Source organism: Salvelinus namaycush, chromosome 3, assembly GCF_016432855.1.
Source record: "Salvelinus namaycush isolate Seneca chromosome 3, SaNama_1.0, whole genome shotgun sequence".
NCBI lineage: Eukaryota > Metazoa > Chordata > Actinopteri > Salmoniformes > Salmonidae > Salvelinus > Salvelinus namaycush.
This window is the reverse complement of record NC_052309.1, coordinates 7568667-7593863: the sequence shown is the minus strand read 5'-3', so window position 1 is coordinate 7593863 and position 25197 is coordinate 7568667. Positions and strand designations below refer to the sequence as shown.

At 46.7% G+C, this 25197-nt stretch overlaps 1 protein-coding gene across 1 annotated transcript; it reads left to right on the top strand.

Moving 5' to 3' along the window:
• Positions 1 to 2418: 2418 nt before the first annotated feature.
• LOC120044197 (tyrosine-protein kinase JAK2-like) lies at positions 2419 to 24694 on the top strand. The gene is made up of 22 exons (XM_038988791.1): positions 2419 to 2522; positions 2764 to 2875; positions 5519 to 5664; positions 7047 to 7350; positions 7622 to 7741; positions 8006 to 8163; positions 10321 to 10432; positions 10652 to 10838; positions 12282 to 12403; positions 12816 to 12950; positions 13179 to 13266; positions 16352 to 16473; positions 17021 to 17159; positions 17450 to 17601; positions 18112 to 18262; positions 18532 to 18665; positions 20049 to 20238; positions 21549 to 21673; positions 22636 to 22808; positions 23002 to 23113; positions 23965 to 24078; positions 24147 to 24694. Exons 1-22 carry the CDS (start codon positions 2434 to 2436, stop codon positions 24252 to 24254), a joined length of 3093 nt encoding a protein of 1030 aa, XP_038844719.1. The 5' UTR covers positions 2419 to 2433; the 3' UTR covers positions 24255 to 24694.
• The last annotated feature ends 503 nt before the right edge of the window (positions 24695 to 25197 follow it).

The window sequence follows — 25197 nt, the reverse complement described above, 5'->3', positions numbered from 1 at the left end:
GGTACCGGTACAGTGTCAATGTGCAAGGGGCACCGGTATTGAGGTAATTATGTACATGTAGGTAGAGTTATTAAAGTGGCTATGCATAGATAATAACAGAGTAGCAGCAGTGGGCGGGGGAGCAATGCAAATAGTCTGGGTAGCCATTTGATTAGATGTTCAGGAGTCTTAAGGCTTTGGGGTAGAAGCTGTTAAGAAGCCTCTTGGACCTGGACTTGGTGCTCCGGTACCGCTTGCGGTGCTGTAGCAGAGAGAACAGTCTGACTAGGGTGGCTGGAGTCTTTGACAATTTTTAGGGCCTTCCTCTGACACCGCCTGGTATAGAGGTTCTGGGTGGCAGGAAGGTTGGCCCCAGTGATGTACTGGGCTGTATGCACTACCTTCTGTAGTGACTTGCGGTCGGAGGCCAAGCAGTTGCCATACCAGGCAGTGATGCAACCCGTCAGGATGCTCTCGATGGTGCAGCTGTCAAACCTTTTTGAGGATCTGAGGACCCATGCCAAATCTTTTCTGTCTCCTGAGGGGGAATAGGTTTTGTTGTGCCCTCTTCACGACTGTCTTAGTGTGCTTGGACCATGTTAGTTTGTTGGTGATGTGGACGCCAAGGAACTTGAAGCTCTCAACCTGCTCCACTACAGCCCCATCGATGAGAATGGGGGCGTGCTTGGTCCTCCTTTTCCTGTAGTCCACGATCATCATCTTTGTCTTGATCACGTTGAGGGAGAGGTTGTTGTCCTTGCACCACACGGTCAGGTCTCTGACCTCCTTCCTATTGGCTGTCTCGTCGTTGTCGGTGATCAGGTCTGTTGTGTCGTCTGCAAACTTAATGATGGTGTTGGAGTCGTGCCTGGCCATGCAGTCGTGGGTGAACAGGGAGTACAGGAAGGGACTGAGAATGCACCCCTGGGGAGCTCCAGTGTTGAGGATCAGCGTGGCAGATGTGTTGCTACCTACCCTCACCACCTGGGGGCGGCCCGTCAGGAAGTCCAGGATCCAGTTGCAGAGGGAGGTGTTTAGTCCCAGGGTCCTTAGCTTAGTGATGAGCTTTGAGGGTACTATGGTGTTGAACGCTGAGCTGTAGTCAATGAATAGCATTCTCACATAGCTTCGGGCTGCAATGTGTCCACTATAGGCCTACATACGTGGGAAAAACATACATCTATTTATAACTTTAAAGCTGTTGAAATGGCTAGTGTGTTTAATGCTCCTGAAATGGCAAGTTTTTACATCATTTTACAATGTTATTTCCATGCTGAGAAGAATGACATTTCATACAGTAGGTGCCTTTTTGGCCAGTTAATCAGATTTCACTCCCAGAGCCCAGACCAGACAACACAGCTGAGAGTGATTTCACTCCCAGAGCCCAGACCAGAGCACAGCTGAGGCTGATTTCCCTTCCAGAACCCAGACCGGAGCAGCAGATTTCACTCCCAGATTCCAGACTAGAGCACAGCTGACTGATTCCCAATACTATCCACAAATGTCTCGCCTCAAGCTTAAAATCCTAAACTCTAAACCCTCACAACCCCAACCCTCTTACAGGGACCAGTTGACCATAACCACCTGTGTGTTTGTACATGAGTAGGAGTGCTGATCTAGGATTGGCTTTGCCTTAAAGGTCATAATGAGGAATGCTTTTCCAACAGTCTTGAAGGAGTTCCCACATATGCTAAGCACTTGTTGGCTGCTTTTCCTTCACTCAGCGGTCCAACTCATCTCAATTGGGTTGAGGTCAGGGGATTGTGGAGGCCAGATCATCTGATGCAGCACTCCATCAGTCTCCTTCTTGGTCAAATAGCCCTTACACATCCTGGAGGTGTGTTTTGGGTCGTTGTTCTGTTGAAAAACAAATAATAGTCCCACTAAGCGCAAACCAGATGGGATGGCGTATCGCTGCAGAATGCTGTGGTAGCCATGCTGGCTAAGTATGCCTTGAATTCTAAATAAATCAGACTGTGTCACCAGCAAAGCACCATCACACCTCCTCCTCCATGCTTCACGGTGGGAAGTACACTTGCAGAGGTCATCTGTTCACCTACTCTGTATGTCACAAAGACACGGCGGTTGTAACCAAAAATCTCAAATTTGGACAAAGGGACAGATTTCCACCGGTCTAATGTCCATTGCTCTGCCTCCCATTTCTGTAGGGTGAGACAGACTAGCGTTCTGTCCAGGGGGTATCGCAGGGCCTTATCCATCTCCTAAATACTGAAGTTCCAAGCATAGAGGCATCAGGTCCCAATTTTGGAGTCTTTGGTATGACTTGACGGGGGATCAAATCCCCCAACCTTCCAATCTCAGGGCTGACACACTAACCACAAGGATACATATGGCTCTGCTTATCCCTATGGATGTGTTTGGTGTTAATGTTGTTATTCTGTTCTCTCCTGTCTCCCAGGCCTTTCACCGTTGTATTGCAGCCTATTTGGCCTGATGAGGGAGAGCGACCGCATGTGGTTCCCACCCAATCACATCCTCAAACTCGACCAATCAGCAAATGACAGTCTCCTCTTCAGAGTGAGGTAGTATGTGGCGTGTGGTCAGGGGTATAGATTTTATTTTTCTGTTGACAAGGAAAACAATTAGATTGACTATTAAAAATATTAAGGAATTAAAGTGTGAAATATGCAATGACGTTTAATTAAAGTATCATTGTACGGTAATAGTATTAGACACATTGTGCTTGTGTCTTCTATATAGTCCTCTTTATCTTCTCTCCTCTTCCTCTTCCTGTTCTCCCTTTCTGCGTCGTCGTCCCCCCAGGTACTACTTCCCTGGCTGGTATGGAGACTCCTGTTCCCACCGCTATGGGGTCAACAAGGGAATGGACAGCCCGGTGTTAGACGATACCGTCATGTCCTACCTCTTCGCTCAGGTTAGTCTTGGGCTATATTTTTTACCAGGAGAGTTTTCTCAGTCTGGTAGTGTGAAATTCAAGAGGGTAGGCGTGCTGATCTTGGATCAGCTTTGCCTTAAAGATCTTTTTTTTTTTTTTTTTTTTTTTTTTCACCTTTTATTTAACCAGGTAGGCAAGTTGAGAACAAGTTATCATTTACATGAGCACTTCTACTCTGAGTTGCTTTGTAAATATGCGCTCTATTCTGACATGTATGCTACAGACTCCCCTAAAATGGCCTACCTGTAAAGCCACCTTTCAGTAACCTGAAGTATTAAGTAACCTCATCCCCGGGCTCAATTGCTACAGAGAGAGAGCCAGCTGGTGAGACCATAATTCCAAGCAAAATCAATTTTAGGGGCGACTGGGTTCTATAAACCAATCAGCGAAGCTGTAAAGTCTGTGTGGTGTAAATAACTGCCTAATCTACCCGTGTGTGTCCGTGTGTGTGTGTGTCCGTGTGTGTGTGTCCGTACATATGCTGAAGAAAAGGGGAAGCAGTGTTGGGAGGGTGAGAGGCAGTGGTGAAAGCTGTGGCTGGTAGGGTGTGTTTTTGTGTGTACGTGCGTGTGTTTTAGAATGTCTGTGTGGACTGTGGTGTCCTTTTCAGTTTTTATCTTCACATTCACATTGTCACAAAACACACTGGGTGTGAGAGATTACCCTGTATACGTTAGTTACTATGCGAGGTCCTGCTGTCGTTTTAAAGAGCAAGCCACAATTGCTACATCCATTGATTCTTGAAGAGTATAACTTATAAATGCCTTTATGAGCTTAGTTCAACTGTAATACCCCATCAGCACCTGAAATACAAGCTTGTTTTACTTCAATATTTGTAAAGATTGAAAATGTAAACAAACTATAATGTTGATATTTTGGATGGTCAGTTCTTGCATCAATACCTCCGTTTATGAATTTAAGAGTGGTTACATTTCTCCAGGCCCATCCCTCAGCTTTTTACCAAAACAGAGGCTGGGGGCGGATCCCTTAGTTTATTGTTTCAACAGTGGATGGCCCCTTTAAGTCTGTATTTTAGAGAAATGGAGGACCTGGGTTGCTGTGAGGAAAACGGTGTTGACTTTATTCCACAGTTCTTAGAACTGAGGTACCTTGTTTCCATGTAAAAAAATAAATGGTTTTCATTAGTTTCTATTCTTGGAAATGTGGGTTATGTTCCTCAAGACATTCTTTCTGCTGATGTGTTGTTTGTATAGCTGAGGCCGATGTCTCTTGTGGTTTCACTTGATGTTTATCCACAGAGAGAATAGAAGTTCAACTGGACTGGCCATAGTTCTAGAGCACACACACAACACACTAAGATCCCTATCGCTTTTGGTGCAGCACAGAAAGTTGTTGAGCAAAACAATGGAAGAGGGAGTGTAATACTTCCGGTGTAGCTTGTGGAAACATGGCTTTGTGTATCCCACATACCATGTCAGGCTGTTATTTGCTGTAACTAGAAAAGTGGTGGTGCAGTCAGGAAGACGAGGGATGCAGAGATGCAGGGTGCACGTGTTTGAGATGGACAACATTGCAGTCGGAATCACTGAACTGCAAATCACCTTGCGTCTTAAATAGCTTAACTAATCATTATGTAATGAAGTGGTTGTGCCTGCATCCTGCCTTGGTTAAATGGATCTCCTCAAACACAGGCAGTCTTTTCTCCCCAGTTAGGTTGTAACCCTGCCTGTGTGGACCTCTTCCTTAGCCAGCATGAACAGACAAAGTGTGCGTCCCAAATGGCACCCTATTCCCAATATAGTGCACTACTTTAGACCACGGCCCATAGGGCTCTGGTGCACTACTTTTGACCACAGCCCATAGGGCTCTGGTGCACTACTTTAGACCACGGCCCATAGGGCTCTGGTGCACTACTTTAGACCACGGCCCATAGGGCTCTGGTGCACTACTTTAGACCACGGCCCATAGGGCTCTGGTCAAAAGTAGTGCAGAAAATGTAGTCTGGAAAACCCGACCATAGGCAACACGGGGACTAAGGTCTAGTTTCAACACTATATGTAGTCTGGAAAACCCGACCATAGGCAACACGGGGACTAAGGTCTAGTTTCAACACTATATGTAGTCTGGAAAACCCGACCATAGGCAACACGGGGACTAAGGTCTAGTTTAAAAAAATAACCTCAGTGATCTCCATCTTGCTATTGCAGTGATTCAGTTATACTGTACGTAGGCATTGATGTAGGGACATGGTTCCTCTATTCCACGAGTGCATCATTGAACTGAGACCGTAGTCACTGTGTTGCCGAAGGTCCGATTTGTTTAGACGACCCTATTTAGGGTGCCACTTGGGGCATGCCACAGAGACCGAGGCATGCCACAGAGACCGAGGCATGCCACAGAGACCGAGGCATGCCACAGAGACCGAGGCATGCCACAGAGACCGAGGCATGCCACAGATAGTGGTGTATAACAACTGCCTCATGCCTTACCCCTAACATATCACATGTCTGCCAGTCTGCTGTGGCTGTCTGTCATAAGTTAATGTTACCAACCCTCCTACTCTCTCTCTCTCCCTACTCTCTCTCCCTCCCTCGTTTGCCTTGTTTGTTTTCACCTTATGGCACTTCTATCCACTACATCTCCCTCCCTCCCTCCTCTCAGTGGCGTAGTGACTTTGTGCATAGCTGGGTGATTATCCCAGTGAACCATGAGGCCCAGGAGGAGTGTCTTGGCATGGCTGTGTTGGACATGATGAGGATGGCTCAGGAGAGTAGCCAGTCCCCTGTGGACATCTATAACGACACCAGGTGAGTAGGCTGGTAGGAGGAAGATGGAGCACGTTGAACCTAGAAGAAACTGTCAGAGCTGAAACCGTTTGGTCACAATGTGTACACCGGTCAAACCAGGTGCAGAGCCTTCCCTGCGGTCACTAAAGAAGGGATGTTAACCCTGGGCGGTGTCCTGTCTAACATCCAAACCTACCAGTTGTTTTACTTTCCTGGCCACCTAATCATCCCTAGATCCCCTTCAACCCCTGAGTTGTACTGTTCATACACTTCACAATCAGAGTTCAATACAAATCATGTTTTGGCATATGATATTGTAGTGGGCAATAATATCTGATATGTGTACACTACCGGTCAAAAGTTTTAGAACACCTGCTCATTCAAGGGTTTTTCTTTATTTTTACTATTTTCTACATTCTAGAATAACAGTGAAGACATCAAAACTATGAAATAACACGTATGGAATCATGTAGTAACAAAAAAAGTGTTAAACAAATCACCTCACTCCGCCTCACTCCACTCCACCCCCGCCTCACTCCAATCCACCCCAGCCTCACTCCAATCCACATCACCACACCTCACTCCAATCTACCCCCACGCCTCACTCCAATCTACCCCCGCCTCACTCCAATCCACCCCCGCCTCACTCCAGTCCACCCCCGCCTCACTCCAGTCCACCCCCGCCTCACTCCAGTCCACCCCCGCCTCACTCCAGTCCACCCCCGCCTCACTCCAGTCCACCCCCGCCTCACTCCAGTCCACCCCGCCTCACTCCAGTCCACCCCCGCCTCACTCCAATCCATCCCCGCCTCACTCCAATCCATCCCCGCCTCACTCCAATCCACCCCCGCCTCACTCCAATCCATCCCCGCCTCACTCCAATCCACATCACCTCACTCCACCACACCACACCTCACTCCACCACACCACACCTCACTCCACCCCACATCACCACACCCCACATCACCACACCTCACTCCAATCCACCCCCGCATCACTCCAATCCACCCCCGCATCACTCCAATCCACCCCCGCCTAATCCGTCTCACTCCAGTCCGTCTCACTCCAGTCCGTCTCACTCCAGTCCGTCTCACTCCAGTCCGTCTCACTCCAGTCCGTCTCACTCCAGTCCGTCTCACTCCAGTCCGCCTCACTCCAGTCCGCCTCACTCCAGTCCGCCTCACTCCAATTCACCCCCGCCTCACTCTAATCCGCCCCACATCACCACACCTCACTCTAATCCGCCCTACATCACCACACCTCACTCTAATCCACCCCGCCCATGTTCTTAAAACCTGTATTGTGTTTGTTGTATCACATAATTCAGCTCTTTGCTGCTATTGATACTAGTATGTAATGGACCCAATTGTAACTAAACCAATTCTTTCACCTTCCCTCCCTAGCTATAAGTCGTTCCTGCCCAAGAATATGCGTGCCCATATCCAGGAGTACCACTTTGTGACCCGGAAGAGGATCCGCCATCGCTTCAGGAAGTTCATTCATCAGTTCAGCCAGTGTAAAGCCACGGCTCGTGACCTCAAGCTCAAATACCTGGTGAACCTGGAGACGCTGCACCCAGCCTTCTACTCGGAGTGCTTCCGTGTCACTGAGTCCTTGGAAGGAGAGGTCACCATCGTCGTCACAGGAAACAACGGCATCCAGTGGTCCCGGGAGGAGGATAAGGAGGCAGACAAGGTAGGGGGAGAAGTGGCGCTCTCTTCTTCTTTCACTCTCTCTTCCTTTTTATTCTTGTTCCTTGTTCTCCTCGTCTGTTTCTTTCCTATTTTTCCTTCTCGTCTTCTCCTTTTATCTTTCTATTTTCTGAAAGCACATATGACCTGTTGAGACAACCACAAAGGGGCTAGAGTTAGTCATGTGTTCAAATAGTCTCCTGTAATAATGTCAGTCAGAGAAAGGATGTTTGAAACGGTTGTGCATTCAGGATGACTGCTACTACTCTTACTCTCTCTCTCTATAGGGTATCCAGACATACTGTGATTTCCCTGAAGTTATTGACATCAGCATCAAACAAGCCAACAAGGATGGCTCTATCGAGAGTCGCATCGTCACCATCAACAGACAGGACAGTCAGACTCTGGTACGATGACTCTGCTAACCTCATAACTCAGACAGGGACAAGGACATCATTTGTGTCTGAAATGACAAGCTATTTCCAATATAGTGTACTACTTTTGAGCAGGGCCATAGGGCCAAGTGCACTTTGTAGGGGAACAGTGTGACATTTTAGACTCAGACCAGCTGTTATGTTAGATCAGAACAGGAACATTTCTCATGTATTATGTGTAACAGAGGACTGATCCATCCCTCCTCTTATCCTCCTCCATCTCTCTCTGTTACACAGGAGCTGGAGTTTCGTTCCCTGTCGGAGGCTCTGTCCTTTGTGTCTTTGGTGGATGGCTACTACCGGCTCATAGCAGACGCTCACCACTTCCTGTGTAAAGAGGTGGCGCCCCCTAGGCTGCTGGAGGCCATTCAGAGTTACTGCCATGGTCCAGTCTCGTAAGTCTAGACTAGGCACATATACTGTACAAACACAAGAACATCCACACCCACACAGACACGTGAACTAGGGGTGTGCGGCTCAGCAGGTTTGTTCACCCTCCCGCAATTGCTAATAACCCATCCGCAACCACCCGACCTATATGTGATAACTTGTCTATAATTAGATAAATGCAGCTTCTCTTCTGTCATTATGTTGCCCTAGAACACTAAATAAACTCTTTAGGCGTCCGCATGCTTCCCATGCGAAACAGTTCGGTAGAGTTTGTGTATATATTATAACATTTTATGAAGTTTTTGTTTGTTTTGACTTCGGGTAGTGTTTTTTTCGGTTGTTCGGGCACACATTTCTCTGGAGGCATGCCGAATTTCAGAGCTGAAGTCTACGTCCCTTCGTCGGTGATTGGTCAACAGTAGGGATTCTGCAATAAGTTATTTGTTGTCATTCAACGAGAGACGACTCGTTTTCATGCACATCTTTTCATTTGAGAAATACTGCACCAAACGTCGGAGTTACATGTAAAAAGTGCGCAATTAAGATCTCTTCGGCAAAAACTTTGAAGTTAATGACAGATTGCTTGAATTATCGTAGATTAATTCTGACTATTTTGAGGAAGTGTATACTGGCTACGGTGTTTCAAAATAGACAAACAGTACTATTGCCGCTTTTTAAAAGTTTTTCAAGGGAAGGTCTTTTAAGGGAGTATGCGAGCACACTTGTTCGGTTAGCCGACTTCGTAAACGACACCAAATTGTTTCTGATTAGATTTCAGTTCGGATGCATATTTAATGTGGTTGAAATACTATCAGTTTTTATGATGCTGATAAATATAGCACCTCTGATCAGTTAGATACCATCTGTATTCACGTTCTCTCAAGATACTGAAATAAATCAATCATATTTCTCCACTCCTGTTCCCTAGTAATAATGTAGCCTACATTTGGTGTATCGTTTTAGTGCAAGAAATGCAAAGAAAGAGGACAATTAAGGCAGCTGGTACGTTGCAATAAACTGTAGTGAACTATTAACGGAATATATTTACAAAATAACACGGAGCAGACCGCATAGAACATCAGGACGCACAACTGCAACGCGTTTCCACTCAGGCAGTGCAAGAAAAGCTTCATTCAACGAGAGTTAATATTAAGGCTCTGTGAGAGGTTATAGACCTACAGTCAGTGTCCATTTTACTCATCTGAACAGTAGGCTACAGTTCCCTTGACGTGCCATAGCCCTATTTGAATTCCGATCTTGTGACTGTTGAATGTGTATAGCGCCTCACAATCACCACACAACACTGTCATCATCCTCTTTTACCACTTCACCTAATCTTTCCCAAACATGACTTTCTGGTCCTCCCTTCTCTTTATTTTCAACTCTACATTTCACAGCTTTTCTCTTATTGAAGTAAACTCCGACATGGTCCTTTTTGCTTCCATGGATCTACGTTAACTTTTTCTGTCCGTTCCCAAAAGTATTTGGTGATTAGTGTGTAGGCTATTTGGGGATTGGCGTGTAGGATATTTGGGGATGGGTGTGTAGGATATTTGGGGATTGGTGTGTAGGCTATTTGGTGTGTAGGATATTTGGGGATTGGTGTGTAGGATATTTGGGGATGGGTGTGTAGGATATTTGGGGATTGGTGTGTAGGCTATTTGGGGATTGGTGTGTGGGCTATTTGGGGATTGGTGTGTGGGCTATTTGGGGATTGGTGTGTGGGCTATTTGGGGATTGGTGTGTGGGCTATTTGGGGATTGGCGTGTAGGCTATTTGGGGATTGGCGTGTAGGCTATTTGGGATTGGCGTGTAGGCTATTTGGGATTGGCGTGTAGGCTATTTGGGGATTGGTGTATAGGCTGATTGGCGAACGTACAGTTAGGCTCTAAAGTTTTGGCTTACGCACTAATGACAGATCATTTTAAAATAATTTCATGTAGCCTATAGATATAAATTGCACAGTTATGCATTTTTAAAGGCATTGTTTTCTGTTTTTATTCAACCCGGCCTTCATCCACACAAAATGTCATGACCCTAAACCCGTTTGTCCCGCGGATATAACCCTGTCAACCCGCTCATCACTAACTTGCACATATATACGCACGCACAGTACGACCATGACTGACCATATCTCATCTGTCCTGTCTCTCTATCCTCAGGATGGACTTTGCTATCAGTAAGCTGCGGCGGTCTGGGAATCACAAGGGTCTGTACATCCTCCGTAGCAGCCCTAAGGACTACAACAAATACTTCCTGTCTTTTGTAGTGGGCGTGAGTATAATACCGTACAGGTTGTTGAAAGACATGGTGCTAAGTGTGTTTAGTCCAGACCCTTCAATGTTTCCAGATCTGAAAGGGTCTGGATTGGTATGCAGGTGTACTGGTACAGCTTTCACCGTATTGCTAACACCTTACAAATCTACAAACTTTGAAGGGTAAGGACCAATGGGGAAGTGGTAGGGTGCATATCTGATCTGTGTCCCCCTGCAGTGTGACAGCCTAGTTGAGTACAAGCACTGCCAGATAGTGAAGACAGACCAGGGAGACTACGTCCTCTCTGGGGCCAAGAAGATGTTTGGTTCTCTGAGGGAGCTGCTCCACCGCTACCAGAAAGAAGCTCTGCGCTCTGACGGACACATCTTCCAGTTCACCAAGTGCTGCCCGCCTAAAGCTAAAGGTGAGGAAGTCAGGGAATACGGGTCATAGCTGTGTTTTGTGACTAAAACAATATCATAAACTGTGGGCTGACGTCAGCTCTCCAGCCACACTCAACACTAAGTCTATATTCTCACAGTAGTTTGATTAACAATGTTGCCATGTTGTGTTGCTACCATGCTGTGTTGTCATGTGGTGTTGCTACCATGCTGTGTTGCCATGTTGTGTTGCTGCCATGCTGTGTTGTCATGTTGTGTTGCTACCATGCTGTGTTATGTGGTGTTGCTACCATGCTGTGTTGTCATGTTGTGTTGCTACCATGCTGTGTTGTCATGTTGTGTTGCTACCATGCTGCCATGCTGTGTTGCCATGTTGTGTTGCTACCATGCTGTGTTGCCATGTTGTGTTGCTACCATGCTGTGTTGCCATGTTGTGTTCCTACCATGCTGCCATGCTGTGTTGCCATGTTGTGTTGCTACCATGCTGTGTTATGTTATGTTGTGTTGCTGCCATGCTGTGTTGTCATGTTGTGTTGCTGCCATGCTGTGTTGTCATGTGTTGCTGCCATGCTGTGTTATGTTATGTTGTGTTGCTACCATGCTGTGTTGTCATGTTGTGTTGCTGCCATGCTGTGTTATGTTATGTTGTGTTGCTGCCATGCTGTGTTGTCATGTGTTGCTGCCATGCTGTGTGGTCTTAGGTCTCTCTTTATGTAGTGTTGTCTCTCTTGTCGTGATGTGTGTGTTGTCCTATATTTTTATTTCATGTATTTTTAATCCCAGCCCCCGTCCCCATCAGGAGGCCTTTTGGTAGGCCGTCATTGTAAATAAGAATTTGTTCTCAACTGACTTGCCTAGTTAAATAAAGGTCAACTATATAAAAATAATGCACTATCGTTTAAAAGGAGACGTGGCACAAGTATTGTAGTTCTTGCTCTTGTGAAACGATCATCATCTAGGTCATAACGTTCAAAAGGGTTTATTTTGGTCACGTATGTTCACCATGATGTTCAATTCCTTTGTCTATAGTCAAACACAACAGAAACACTTGGACAAGGCCTGTGAGCTGCGTCGACCCCACGTCACACGTACTGTACATAACATTATGTTGTCACATACAGGACCAGTCAAAAGTTTGTTTTATTTTTTACTATTTTCTACATTGTATAATAATAGTGAAGACATCAACACTATGAAATAACACGCATGGAATCATGTAGTAACCAAAACAGTGTTAAACAAATCAAAATATATTTGAGATTTTGCAAAGTAGCCACCCTTTGCCTTGATGACAGCTTTGCACACTCTGTTCAGGGTGTACCTGAACTTTTCCAACTTGTTTTTGTTTAGCGTTTAAAACCTTTTTTGCTGCGGTATGCCCTAATGAATACGACCTATAAAGAGTACTAGATGATGTACTCCTAACTCGCTTAGCGTCCTCGTCTCTGTGTTCCCTGTATCTGCAGACAAGTCTAACCTGTTGGTGTGCCGCAGTAACCAGGGTGCTGAGGTCCCCCTGTCCCCATCTCTGCACAGACACAACAGCCAGATGGTCTTTCACAAGATACGCAAGGAGGATCTTGTCATCGTAAGATTACCTCTCTGTCACTCACTCTCCTTCTTCACCCATGACTGAAAGGTCAGTTAACATCAATTCCTATTATGGGTGTAATGACCTCTTTCACCTGTGACCTCTTTTACCTGTGACACGGTCACATACACCTGCATGTACCTGCAGACGTTGCCACTCACACACATGATAGAGGACTTCAATCAGAGACTGAATGGTCACTCCTTAACTGGTTCAGGTGAAATGGTGGCATGAGATCTCAACCATGACATGATATGAATAATGTAGATTAATAAAATATAAAATATACATAGAAATAAACACTCACAAATACAATTGAAATAAGGGGCGGATGTGTTGGCATCATCACAACATGTTTTGGATGACCAGGGGAGAGGATCTCAGACCCGGTGTTCCCTGTGTGTTACAGAAAGACAGTCTGGGTCAGGGGACGTTTACGAAGATCTTCTGTGGCGTGAGGAAGGAGCTGGGAGACTACGGAGAGATTCACCAGATGGATGTCATTGTTAAGATCCTGGATAAGGCTCACCGAAACTACTCCGAGGTTGGTCGAGAACCTCTCCTCAACTCCAGCCAACAACATGTAGTGTTAAGGAGATGGACTTGGAGTCTTTTTGCATTAGTTCTTGAAAGGGACATGACTCTTCCATTGCAGTAATTTTATTTAGCACAATGTTTTGCCAATTAATGTGTTCATTTTCTATGTTTGCTTACATTTCCTACGATACAATATTTAACTCTGTCTGACTGCTCTTCTCTCTCTTCTCTCCAGTCGTTCTTTGAAGCCGCCAGTATGATGAGCCAGCTATCCCATAAGCACCTGCTCCTCACCTATGGCGTGTGTGTCTGCGGAGAGGAGAGTAAGTGACATTACCAAACTAAATTATACCTCACTGTTTTACCTCTGTTATCCTCCCTCTGTCTCCATCCCAACCTTGGCCTCTGTTAGCCTACCTCTGTCTCCATCCCAACCTTGGCCTCTGTTAGCCTACCTCTGTCTCCATCCCAACCTTTTCCTCTGTTAGCCTCCCTCTGTCTCCATCCCAACCTTGGCCTCTGTTAGCCTACCTCTGTCTCCATCCCAACCTTGGCCTCTGTTAGCCTCCCTCTGTCTCCATCCCAACCTTGGCCTCTGTTAGCCTCCCTCTGTCTCCATCCCAACCTTGGCCTCTGTTAGCCTACCTCTGTCTCCATCCCAACCTTGGCCTCTGTTATCCTCCCTCTGTCTCCATCCCAACCTTGGCCTCTGTTAGCCTACCTCTGTCTCCATCCCAACCTTGGCCTCTGTTAGCCTACCTCTGTCTCCATCCCAACCTTTTCCTCTGTTAGCCTCCCTCTGTCTCCATCCCAACCTTGGCCTCTGTTAGCCTACCTCTGTCTCCATCCCAACCTTGGCCTCTGTTAGCCTACCTCTGTCTCCATCCCAACCTTGGCCTCTGTTAGCCTACCTCTGTCTCCATCCCAACCTTTTCCTCTGTTAGCCTCCCTCTGTCTCCATCCCAACCTTTTCCTCTGTTAGCCTACCTCTGTCTCCATCCCAACCTTGGCCTCTGTTAGCCTCCCTCTGTCTCCATCCCAACCTTGGCCTCTGTTAGCCTACCTCTGTCTCCATCCCAACATTTTCCTCTGTTAGCCTCCCTCTGTCTCCATCCCAACCTTTTCCTCTGTTAGCCTACCTCTGTCTCCATCCCAACCTTGGCCTCTGTTAGCCTACCTCTGTCTCCATCCCAACCTTGGCCTCTGTTAGCCTACCTCTGTCTCCATCCCAACCTTTTCCTCTGTTAGCCTACCTCTGTCTCCATCCCAACCTTGGCCTCTGTTAGCCTACCTCTGTCTCCATCCCAACCTTGGCCTCTGTTAGCCTACCTCTGTCTCCATCCCAACCTTTTCCTCTGTTAGCCTACCTCTGTCTCCATCCCAACCTTGGCCTCTGTTAGCCTACCTCTGTCTCCATCCCAACCTTTTCCTCTGTTAGCCTACCTCTGTCTCCATCCCAACCTTTTCCTCTGTTAGCCTCCCTCTGTCTCCATCCCAACCTTTTCCTCTGTTAGCCTCCCTCTGTCTCCATCCCAACCTTTTCCTCTGTTAGCCTCCCTCTGTCTCCATCCCAACCTTGGCCTCTGTTAGCCTACCTCTGTCTCCATCCCAACCTTTTCCTCTGTTAGCATCCCTCTGTCTCCATCCCAACCTTTACCTCTGTTAGCCTACCTCTGTCTCCATCCCAACCTTGGCCTATGCTCCATGGGTCAATGGGCCTAAGCCAGCGTTTCCCAAACTCGGTCCTGGGTCCTACTCTAGTGATTCAAATAATCAAAGCTTGATGATGAGTTGATTGTTTGAATCAGCTGTGTAGTTTTAGGGCAACAACCAAAACGTGCACCGCTTGTGTTCTCCAGGACCGAGTTTTGGAAACGATGGCCTAAGCTAACCCAAGCCGACTCTTCTTACCACCCTATCCCTCAGGGTTCTGACCTTCTCTCCCCCCGAACTCTACCTCCCTGCCCTCACTACAAAACTGTTGTCTGTCTGTGTCCTGTCTCTGTCTGTCTGTGTCCTGTCTGTGTCCTGTCTCTGTCTGTCTCTGTCTGTCTCTGTCTGTCTCTGTCTGTCTCTGTCTGTCTCTGTCTGTCTCTGTCTGTGTCTGTCTGTCTCTGTTTCTGTGTCTGTTTCTGTCTGTCTGTTTCTGTGTCTGTTTCTGTCTGTCTGTTTCTGTGTCTGTTTCTGTCTGTTTCTGTGTCTGTTTCTGTCTGTCTGTCTGTCTTTGTCTGTTTCTGTGTCTGTCTTTGTCTGTTTCTGTGTCTGTCTTTGTCTGTTTCTGTGTCTGTCTGTGTCTGTCTGTCTGTCTGTCTCTGTGTCTGTCTCTGTCTGTGTCTGTTTCTGTCTGTCTGTCTATGTCTGTCTCTGTCTCTGTCTCTGTCTCTGTCTCTGTGTCTGTCTGTGTCTGTCTCTGTCTGTCTGTCTGTCTGTCTGTCTGTCTCTGTGTCTGTCTCTGTCTGTCTGTCTCTGTGTCTGTCTCTGTCTGTCTGTCTCTGTGTCTGTCTCTCTGTCTGTTTCTGTCTCTGTCTGTCTGTTTCTGTCTCTGTCTGTTTCTGTCTCTGTCTGTCTGTTTCTGTCTCTGTCTGTTTCTGTCTCTGTTTCTGTCTCTGTCTCTGTCTCTGTCTCTGTCTCTGTTTCTGTCTCTGTCTCTGTCTCTGTCTGTCTCTGTCTGTCTGTTTTGTCTGTCTCTGTCTCTGTCTGTCTCTGTCTGTTTGTCTGTCTCTGTCTCTGTCTGTTTGTCTGTCTGTCTCTCTGTCTGTCTCTGTTTTTAGCAATGGGATAGGGGCCTATTCCTAGTTAAGTCCAACTGTGGGGGATGTGGATTAAACACAGCAGTTCATTAGGGCATTCAACAGAACACGGAAATTAACGTTTCTTATTGGACAAGTCCAGGTAGGCCCTCCCCTGTTTCAGGCAGTTTTCTTCAGTTTGTAACCTAATGAACACGACTCTGACCACATGACTTGTGCTTTCTGGGTAACATCAGGGCCAGCATCGGTCTGGAATAAAATCATATTTGTAACGGTAGCTGTGCCTGCTGTGACCTGTGCCTGCTGAACTGGCCGAGGCTCTAGGTTAATCCTATGTTATGTAAGGACTGGAGCAGCCAGCTGTTGTATAAAGTCCTGGCTCAGCATATGAAGTAGGCTTCGCTCTATATATCGCTATGCATGGTCATGCCTGGTTTTAAAGGTGTGTGTGAGTGATCCAGCACTCAAGTGGATCAATGAAGATTGATTTGATACAGTATGAATAAGAATATCCATGTGGATTGAGATTGGATGCTTTTACCCACCAATCCTTATTGACCTGAGAAGTGGCTCATCAAAACAGTATGGCAGTTATAATCCCTTTATTTGATGTGCTACACTGGTCCAGCTGTGATTTGTGGAATTCTAACCCTTTCAGACATGATGGTGCAGGAGTATGGGAAGCTTGGCTCTCTGGATACATACCTAAAGAAGAGCTCTGTGAACATCACCTGGAAGCTAGAGGTGGCCAAGCAGCTGGCCTGGGCTATGCATTACCTGGTAAGACCAATCCATCAATCCATCAATTAACCAATTACCTAGTAAGACACCCTAATCATAATAATCTGGAAGAAACTCCATTCATAAGGCCCCACACGGTTCACTGACTGGATGCACTCCCTGAGCAGTAAATGGTTTTGAAAAGAAGCCGTCTGCTATGTGTCCTGGGTGGTCTGGTGGTCAGCGTTGCGGCCTATGTCTCGTATACCAGCGTTTTGATGGGTTCAAATCTGACCCGCTGTCTTTGGCTGCGTTTACACAGGCAGCCCAATTCTGATCTTTTTCCACCAATTGATCTTTTGGCCAATCAGATCAGCTCTTTCGCCAATAAACCGGCAATCGATCAGAATGGGCTGCCTGTGTTAAAGCAGCCTATGTGATGCACTCCCCCCCCCCCCCTATCTTTCCCACTTTCTCTCTCCTCTCTGTCCAGTAAAACATATTCAATACCACTGCATCTGCTAAGTGGCAGATATCTCGCTGTAATGGTGTAACTTTTGTGTTCAATCTGCCACTAATCAGTCCGCCATGTTCAATTGAATAACAGGAGGATAAGAACCTGGTGCATGGGAATGTATGTGCCAAGAATGTCCTGTTAATCCGAGAGGAGGACAGGAAGACTGGGAACCCCCCCTTCATCAAACTGAGTGACCCTGGAATCAGCATCACTGTGCTGCCCAAAGATGGTGAGTACCAGCCCTTGTATTAGTTAGTACAAAGAGATACTGTACTAAGAAATTGTACTTTACTGAACTTTTGCACGTTGTTTTACAATACTATGTGTAGACTTTGGCTTGGTTACGCAGCAACACATGGTGTTTTGGAGGGTTTGTTCCTAATGTTTTGTACAGCTTAAAGCATACAACGCACAAACAAACAAGAACAGTAGCTCAGGAAGTCAGGAAGGGAGTATATGTAATGTCTGTGTGCTCTACGTATTCCCATCCCATTGTCCTGCCCTCCACTGCCCCTCCAGTCCTTGTGGAGCGCATCCCCTGGATACCTCCAGAGTGTTTAGAGGAGGACAGACATCTGACTCTGGCTACAGATAAGTGGGCCTTCGGCACCACTCTGTGGGAGATCTGTAGTGGAGGAGACAGACCACTCGGCACACTGGACTCCTCCAAGGTAAGGATTGCTGGAGGTGCAATTAACAGTTTTATTCATGGAAAAATTATATATATATATAAATAATTATATTGATATATAATTCTAATACCATTTAATTTAGTGAGTAATGGTAAGCCTTGTGCGAGCCAGAACGGTCTATAGGGCAGGAATCCATCTCCTGTTTCTGTATCATTGTTGGTATAGCTCCACTGTAAATTACAGCCAAGTATCAAGGTGGTTTTTACAAGCAGGAAATCAAATCAATTTAAATCAAAGTGGAAGATGTCCAACCTGAGGGTTTTGTGCCTCAGTTTACTGGTATGTTACAGTATGTTATGTTTAGAGAGACATAGTTGATGTACTGTTCTCTTGTCTGGACACTGGGACTAAAACGGTCTTCTGACATGGTCTTCATCAGGTTATTTGTCTTTGTCTTGTTAACAAACACTATCCAACTGTCATGCACAGCATAATAATCTATTAGAGTTCCTGTGTTTATAGTTGATGTAGTCTTATTGTCCTCTGTAGAAACGACTGTTCTATGAGGACCACCACCAGCTGCCTGCGCCGAAGTGGACAGAGCTGGCCAACCTGATCAACAGCTGTATGGACTATGAGCCCTCCAACAGACCCTCCTTCAGAGCTGTCATCAGAGACCTCAACAGCCTCTTCACTCCTGGTCGGTTGTCTCCTCTCTTTCTAGTGCTCTCTGCAGACTGACAAACATGTCCTTCTAGTCATTTCACTGATACTGTTTCAGTGGCTCAGTGTGTTTAACCATGGCACTGCCAACGTCAGTTCCGTTCTCGCATGGATTGCAACGTATACTGAATGTAGGCTATAGGTCACTGTCAGTGTTGACAGTTCTATGACACTTTTGGGTAAAAATGTATGAATGTTTTGGTTTATTTCCAGAAGGTGTTGATTGTGTCCTGTCTCCTGCTGCAGACTATGAGTTGCTGGTGGAGAGTGACATGGTGCCCAACAGGGCCAGAGGGTTTGGGTTCCCAGGGGCCTTTGAGAACCAAAACCCTGCTCAGTTTGAAGAGAGACATCTCATCTTCCTCAAGCAGCTGGGCAAGGTTAGACAACACACACGCCACCACTCTGTCTCTCACTCACTCTCTGTCTCTCACTCACTCTCTGTCTCTCACTCACTCTCTGTCTCTCACTCACTCTCTGTCTCTCACTCACTCTCTGTCTCTCACTCACTCTCTGTCTCTCACTCACTCTCTGTCTCTCACTCACTCTCTGTCTCTCACTCACTCTCTGTCTCTCACTCTCTCTGTCTCACTCTCTCACTCTCTGTCTCACTCTCTCACTCTCTGTCTCTCTGTCACTCTCTGTCTCTCACTCACTCTCTGTCTCTCACTCACTCTCTGTCTCTCACTCACTCTCTGTCTCTCACTCACTCTCTGTCTCTCTCTCACTCTCTGTCTCTCTCACTCTCTGTCTCTCTCACTCTCTGTCTCTCTCACTCTCTGTCTCTCTCTCACTCTCTGTCTCTCTCTCACTCACTCACTCACTCTCTGTCTCTCACTCACTCACTCACTCTCTGTCTCTCACTCACTCACTCACTCTCTGTCTCTCACTCACTCACTCACTCACTCTCTGTCTCTCACTCACTCACTCACTCTCTGTCTCTCACTCACTCACTCTCTGTCTCTCACTCACTCACTCACTCTCTCACTCTCTGTCTCTCTCTCACTCTCTCACTCTGTCTCTCTCTCACTCTCTGTCTCTCTCTCACTCTCTGTCTCACTCTCTGTCTCTCTGTCACTCTCTGTCTCACTCTCTGTCTCTCTGTCACTCTCTCTCTGTCACTCTCTCTCTGTCTCTCTCTCTCTGTCTCTCTCTCACTCACTCTCTGTCTCTCTTTCTCTCTCTCACTCACTCTCTGTCTCTCTCTCACTCACTCTCTGTCTCTCTGTCTCTCTCTCTCTCACTCTCTCTCTGTCACTCTCTGTCACTCTCTCTCTGTCACTCTCTCTCTGTCACTCTCTCTCTGTCACTCTCTCTCTGTCACTCTCTCTCTGTCACTCTCTCTCTGTCACTCTCTGTCACTCTCTGTCACTCTGTCTGTCACTCACTCTGTCTCAATTCAAGGGGCTTTATTAGCATGGGAAACATATGTCTACATTGCCAAAGCAAGTGGAGTAGATAATAAACAAAAGTGAAATAAACAATACAAATTAACAGTAAACATTACACTCACAGAAGTTCCTGAAGAATAAAGACATTACAAATGTCATATTATGTCTATATACAGTGTTGTAACGATGTACAAATGGTTAAAGTACAAAAGGGAAAATAAATAAACATAAATATGGGTTATATTTGCAATGGTGGTTGTTCTTCACTGGTTGACCTTTTCTTGTGGCAACAGGTCACACATCTTGCTGCTGTGATGTCACACTGTGGTATTTTGCCCAGTAGATATGGAAGTCTCTCTCTCTCTCTCTCAGGGTAACTTTGGCAGTGTGGAGATGTGTAGGTATGACCCTCTGCAGGATAACACGGGGGAGGTTGTGGCAGTCAAGAAGCTGCAGCACAGCACAGCAGAACACCTCCGAGACTTTGAACGGGAGATAGAGATCCTCAAGTCTCTTCAGCATGAAAACATCGTCAAGTACAAGGGAGTGTGTTACAGCGCTGGTGAGATTTACCATCATCATAACTACAGTAACTTAAATCACCAAGGCAGGAGATCAGTGCATCTTAAGGATCCGCCCCTTTTTTTCTATTTTCACCTAAAATTACAAACCCAAATCTAACTGCCTGTAGCTCAGGACTTGAACCAAGGATATGCATTTTCTCAATATCATTTGAAAGGAAACACTTTGAAACACCCGATCCCATAGAGGTTGAATCACCAAGGCAGGAGATCAGTGCAGCGTGTCCATTTTGTGAAAGACAGGCCAGGGTTGTGTTTTCAAACCTTTTCCTCTGGGACCTCCAGATGTTTCACAATGTTATTGTAGCCCTGGACTGATTTACCTAATCAGGGGCTTGATAATTAGCTGACCAGTTCAATAAGGAACGGCTGAGGGTCCCTGAAGAGAGGGACCCTCAGCGTACACTGAAACAAGACATTTTGCAGGGTAAAACAAACATCTGTTCTTATTGAACAAATTCAGACTGTAGCTCTCCATAAAAAATAAAAAAAACGGAGTAAGACCCTGATCTCCTCTTCCTCTGTTGGGTTCTTCTCTGACCCTCTGTTCTGTGCCTGTCTCTCCCTCCCTCTGTTGGGTTCCTCTCTGACCCTCTGTTCTGTGTCTGTCTGACCCTCTCCCTCCCTCTGTTGGGTTCCTCTCTGACCCTCTGTTCTGTGTCTGTCTGACCCTCTCTCTCCCTCCCTCTGTTGGGTTCCTCTCTGGCCCTCTGTTCTGTGTCTGTCTGACCCTCTCTCTCCCTCTGTTGGGTTCCTCTCTGGCCCTCTGTTCTGTGTCTGTCTGACCCTCTCTCTCCCTCCCTCTGTTGGGTTCCTCTCTGGCCCTCTGTTCTGTGTCTGTCTGACCCTCTCTCTCCCTCCCTCTGTTGGGTTCCTCTCTGGCCCTCTGTTCTGTGTCTGTCTGACCCTCTCCCTCCCTCTGTTGGGTTCCTCTCTGACCCTCTGTTCTGTGTCTGTCTGACCCTCTCTCTCCCTCCCTCTGTTGGGTTCCTCTCTGGCCCTCTGTTCTGTGTCTGTCTGACCCTCTCTCTCCCTCTGTTGGGTTCCTCTCTGGCCCTCTGTTCTGTGTCTGTCTGACCCTCTCTCTCCCTCCCTCTGTTGGGTTCCTCTCTGGCCCTCTGTTCTGTGTCTGTCTGACCCTCTCTCTCCCTCCCTCTGTTGGGTTCCTCTCTGGCCCTCTGTTCTGTGTCTGTCTGACCCTCTCTCTCCCTCCCTCTGTTGGGTTCCTCTCTGACCCTCTGTTCTGTGCCTGTCTGTCCCTCCCTCTGTTGGGTGCCTGTCTGATTCCTAGGCCGGAGGAATCTGCGTCTCATCATGGAGTACCTCCCCTACGGCAGTCTGAGGGACTACCTCATCAAGAACAAGGACCGCTTTGACTACAAGAAGCTCCTGCACTACGCCTCACAGATCTGCAAGGTACACTACTTCTCTACTCCTGTAATACTATACTCCTGTAATACTATACTCCTGTAATACTATACTCCTGTAATACTGTACTCCTCTAATACTGTACTCCTCTACTCCTGTACTCCTGTACTCCTATACTCCTGTAATACTCTACTCCTGTAACACTCTACTCCTGTAACACTCTACTCCTGTAATACTCTACTCCTGTAATACTCTACTCCTTTAATACTCTACTCCTGTAATACTGTACTCCTGTACTCCTCTACTCCTGTAATACTGTACTCCTGTACTCCTCTACTCCTGTAATACTGTACTCCTGTAATACTCTACTCCTGTACTCCTCTACTCCTGTAATGCTCTACTCCTGTAATGCTCTACTCCTGTAATGCTCTACTCCTGTAATGCTCTACTCCTGTAATGCTCTACTCCTGTAATGCTCTACTCCTGTAATACTGTACTCCTGTAATCCTCTACTCCTGTAATACTGTAATCCTCTACTCCTGTAATACTGTAATCCTCTACTTCTGTAATGCTCTACTCCTGTAATGCTCTACTCCTGTAATGCTCTACTCCTGTAATGCTCTACTCCTGTAATGCTCTACTCCTGTAATGCTCTACTCCTGTAATGCTCTACTCCTGTACTCTTGTAATGCTGTACTCCTCTACTGTACCCCTGTAATACTGTACCACTGTAATACTGTAAAAACAGCTGTACGGAGATGGTATGTTATACCATCAATCAAATGATGATGATAATTGATGTTATGTCATCACTGCTGCTCATCATTACTGAGGTCAAAAGAAACCGGCGGAAAGAAATCTCTTACAATGAATTGAACCATCAGTTAATATCTATTTTATCAATATCTATTTGAGAGGTATGTATATAGATATATTGTTGAGGTATGTGGAGCATCCTTGAGGTTTCCATGGTAAAACAACAGCCTTACCTCCACCTGTGTGTTCTGTAGGGCATGGACTACCTGGCGACCAAACGCTACATCCACCGCGACTTGGCCACGCGTAACATCCTGGTAGAGAGTGAGCTGAGGGTGAAGATAGGAGACTTTGGCCTTACCAAGGTCCTGCCTCAGGACAAGGACTACTACACTGTCAGAGAGCCGGGCGAGAGCCCCATCTTCTGGTGAGAAAAGATACCACAACATCTCTCAGCAGGCAGAGGGGAGAATCATACGTTTGTTTCCCTCCAACATCTCTTAGTCTTTTGAATGAGTCGGCATATTTTTTCCCTGATTTTTAAAGTAATCTGGATTTTTCTGACACAATCCTCTATGTATTTATTTAGTTTGTGTTTATTTAACTTTGTTGTGTTGAAGGTATGCCCCGGAGTCTCTGACAGAGAGTAAGTTTTCAGTGGGCTCTGACGTGTGGAGCTTTGGAGTGGTCCTCTATGAGCTGTTCAGTGACAAGAACTGCAGTCCTCCGGCAGTACGTATCTTCTCCTCCTCTTCCACTTTTCATCTGTAATGCTTTGATGACTCCTCTGTGTCAGTCAACCTTTCTCTCTTTGACTCCTCTGTGTCAGTCAACCTTTCTCTATTTGATGCCTCCTCTGTCTCTGTCAACCTTTCTCTCTTTGATGCCTCCTCTGTCTCAGTCAACCTTTCTCTCTTTGATGATGACTCTGTCTCTGTCAACCTTTCTCTTTGATGCCTCCTCTCTCTGTCAACCTTTCTCTCTTTGATGCCTCCTCTGTCTCTGTCAACCTTTCTCTCTTTGATGCCTCCTCTGTCTCTGTCAACCTTTCTCTCTTTGATGCCTCCTCTGTCTCTGTCAACCTTTCTCTCTTTGATGCCTCCTCTGTCTCTGTCAACCTTTCTCTCTTTGATGCCTCCTCTGTCTCTGTCAACCTTTCTCTCTTTGATGCCTCCTCTGTCTCTGTCAACCTTTCTCTCTTTGATGCCTCCTCTGTCTCTGTCAACCTTTCTCTCTTTGATGCTGCTTACTGTGGAAAGAGCTTGAATAACACTTGTTAGTCATAATTATGTCTGTTGAGGCTTTCTTATCCCATTATGGTCTCTGTACAAGGTTAATAGATAATTCCACTAATGCATTTCTCTTTGCAAATTTGATTAGTTTACCTGCCATCCTTAAACTGTGTGCTGTAATTAACAAAGCTCTTACCGCCACTTCCAACTCTCCCCCTACTCCTCCCCCCTCCTTCTCCTTCCCCCTCACTCTCCTCCCCTCTTCCCCTTGCCCCTCATCCTCCCCCCTCATCATCCTCCCCCTATTTCTCATCCTGCTCCTTTCTCCTCCCCCCTCCTCCTCCTCTCCAGGCGTTCATGGATAAGATGGGCCGTGACAAGCAGGGTCAGATGATAGTATATCACCTCATAGATCTCCTGAAGAGAGGATACAGACTGCCTGCTCCCCAGGAATGTCCTGAGGAGGTGAGTGTCTCTAATTTAGTGTCCCTCTGATTGCAACATAACCTTGAGCCTCCCTCTGTACCCCTCAGATCCAGCACATGATGACCGAGTGCTGGAACAATGACCCAGCCCTGCGGCCCACCTTCAAGAAGTTAGCCCAGACCGTGGACATGTTCCGGGACAGTAAGGAGGGCTGAGGAACCCTTCCTGGAGGTCTCTGCTGGAGGGGACCTGGCCCAGCCCACACCAATCACCTGGGTTGTGTTCATTAGGCACCAAACGGACTGAAAGGGATTACCTGGACTTGTCCAATAAGAAACGCTCGGTTTCCTTTTCTGTTGCAAAGCGTTTTGCTACGGTGTGCCCTAATGAAAACATCCCTGACGACGCCTCAACTCTAAAAGACGACGACAATGAAGTCGCCTGACCCAACCGTCTTCTGGAGCATTACCAATGGCATTTTGGGACAAAGTCTCAAAAACTGTCTACTTTGTGTTCAAACCTACCCACTTTTTCAGGGATTCTGCGGATCTCTGAAATTACCATATGCTGTTACTTTGTTGTTTTCACTGTTTGCCTTCTGTCAGGGTCTCAGACTCTCTCCAGCACAGAACACCCAGCTGTTGATGATGTGTCTCCAGCACAGAACACCCAGCTGTTGATGATGTGTCTCCAGCACAGAACACCCAGCTGTTGATGATGTGTTAACGGCAACACAGAACACCCAGCTGTTGATGATGTGTCTCCAGCACAGAACACCCAGCTGTTGATGATGTGTCTCCAGCACAGAACACCCAGCTGTTGATGATGTGTTAACGGCAACACAGAACACCCAGCTGTTGATGATGTGTCTCCAGCACAGAACACCCAGCTGTTGATGATGTGTCTCCAGCACAGAACACCCAGCTGTTGATGATGTGTCTCCAGCACAGAACACCCAGCTGTTGATGATGTGTCTCCAGCACAGAACACCCAGCTGTTGATGATGTGTTAACGGCAACACAGAACACCCAGCTGTTGATGATGTGTTAACAGCACAGAACACCCAGCTGTTGATGATGTGTCTCCAGCACAGAACACCCAGCTGTTGATGATGTGTCTCCAGCACAGAACACCCAGCTGTTGATGATGTGTTAACGG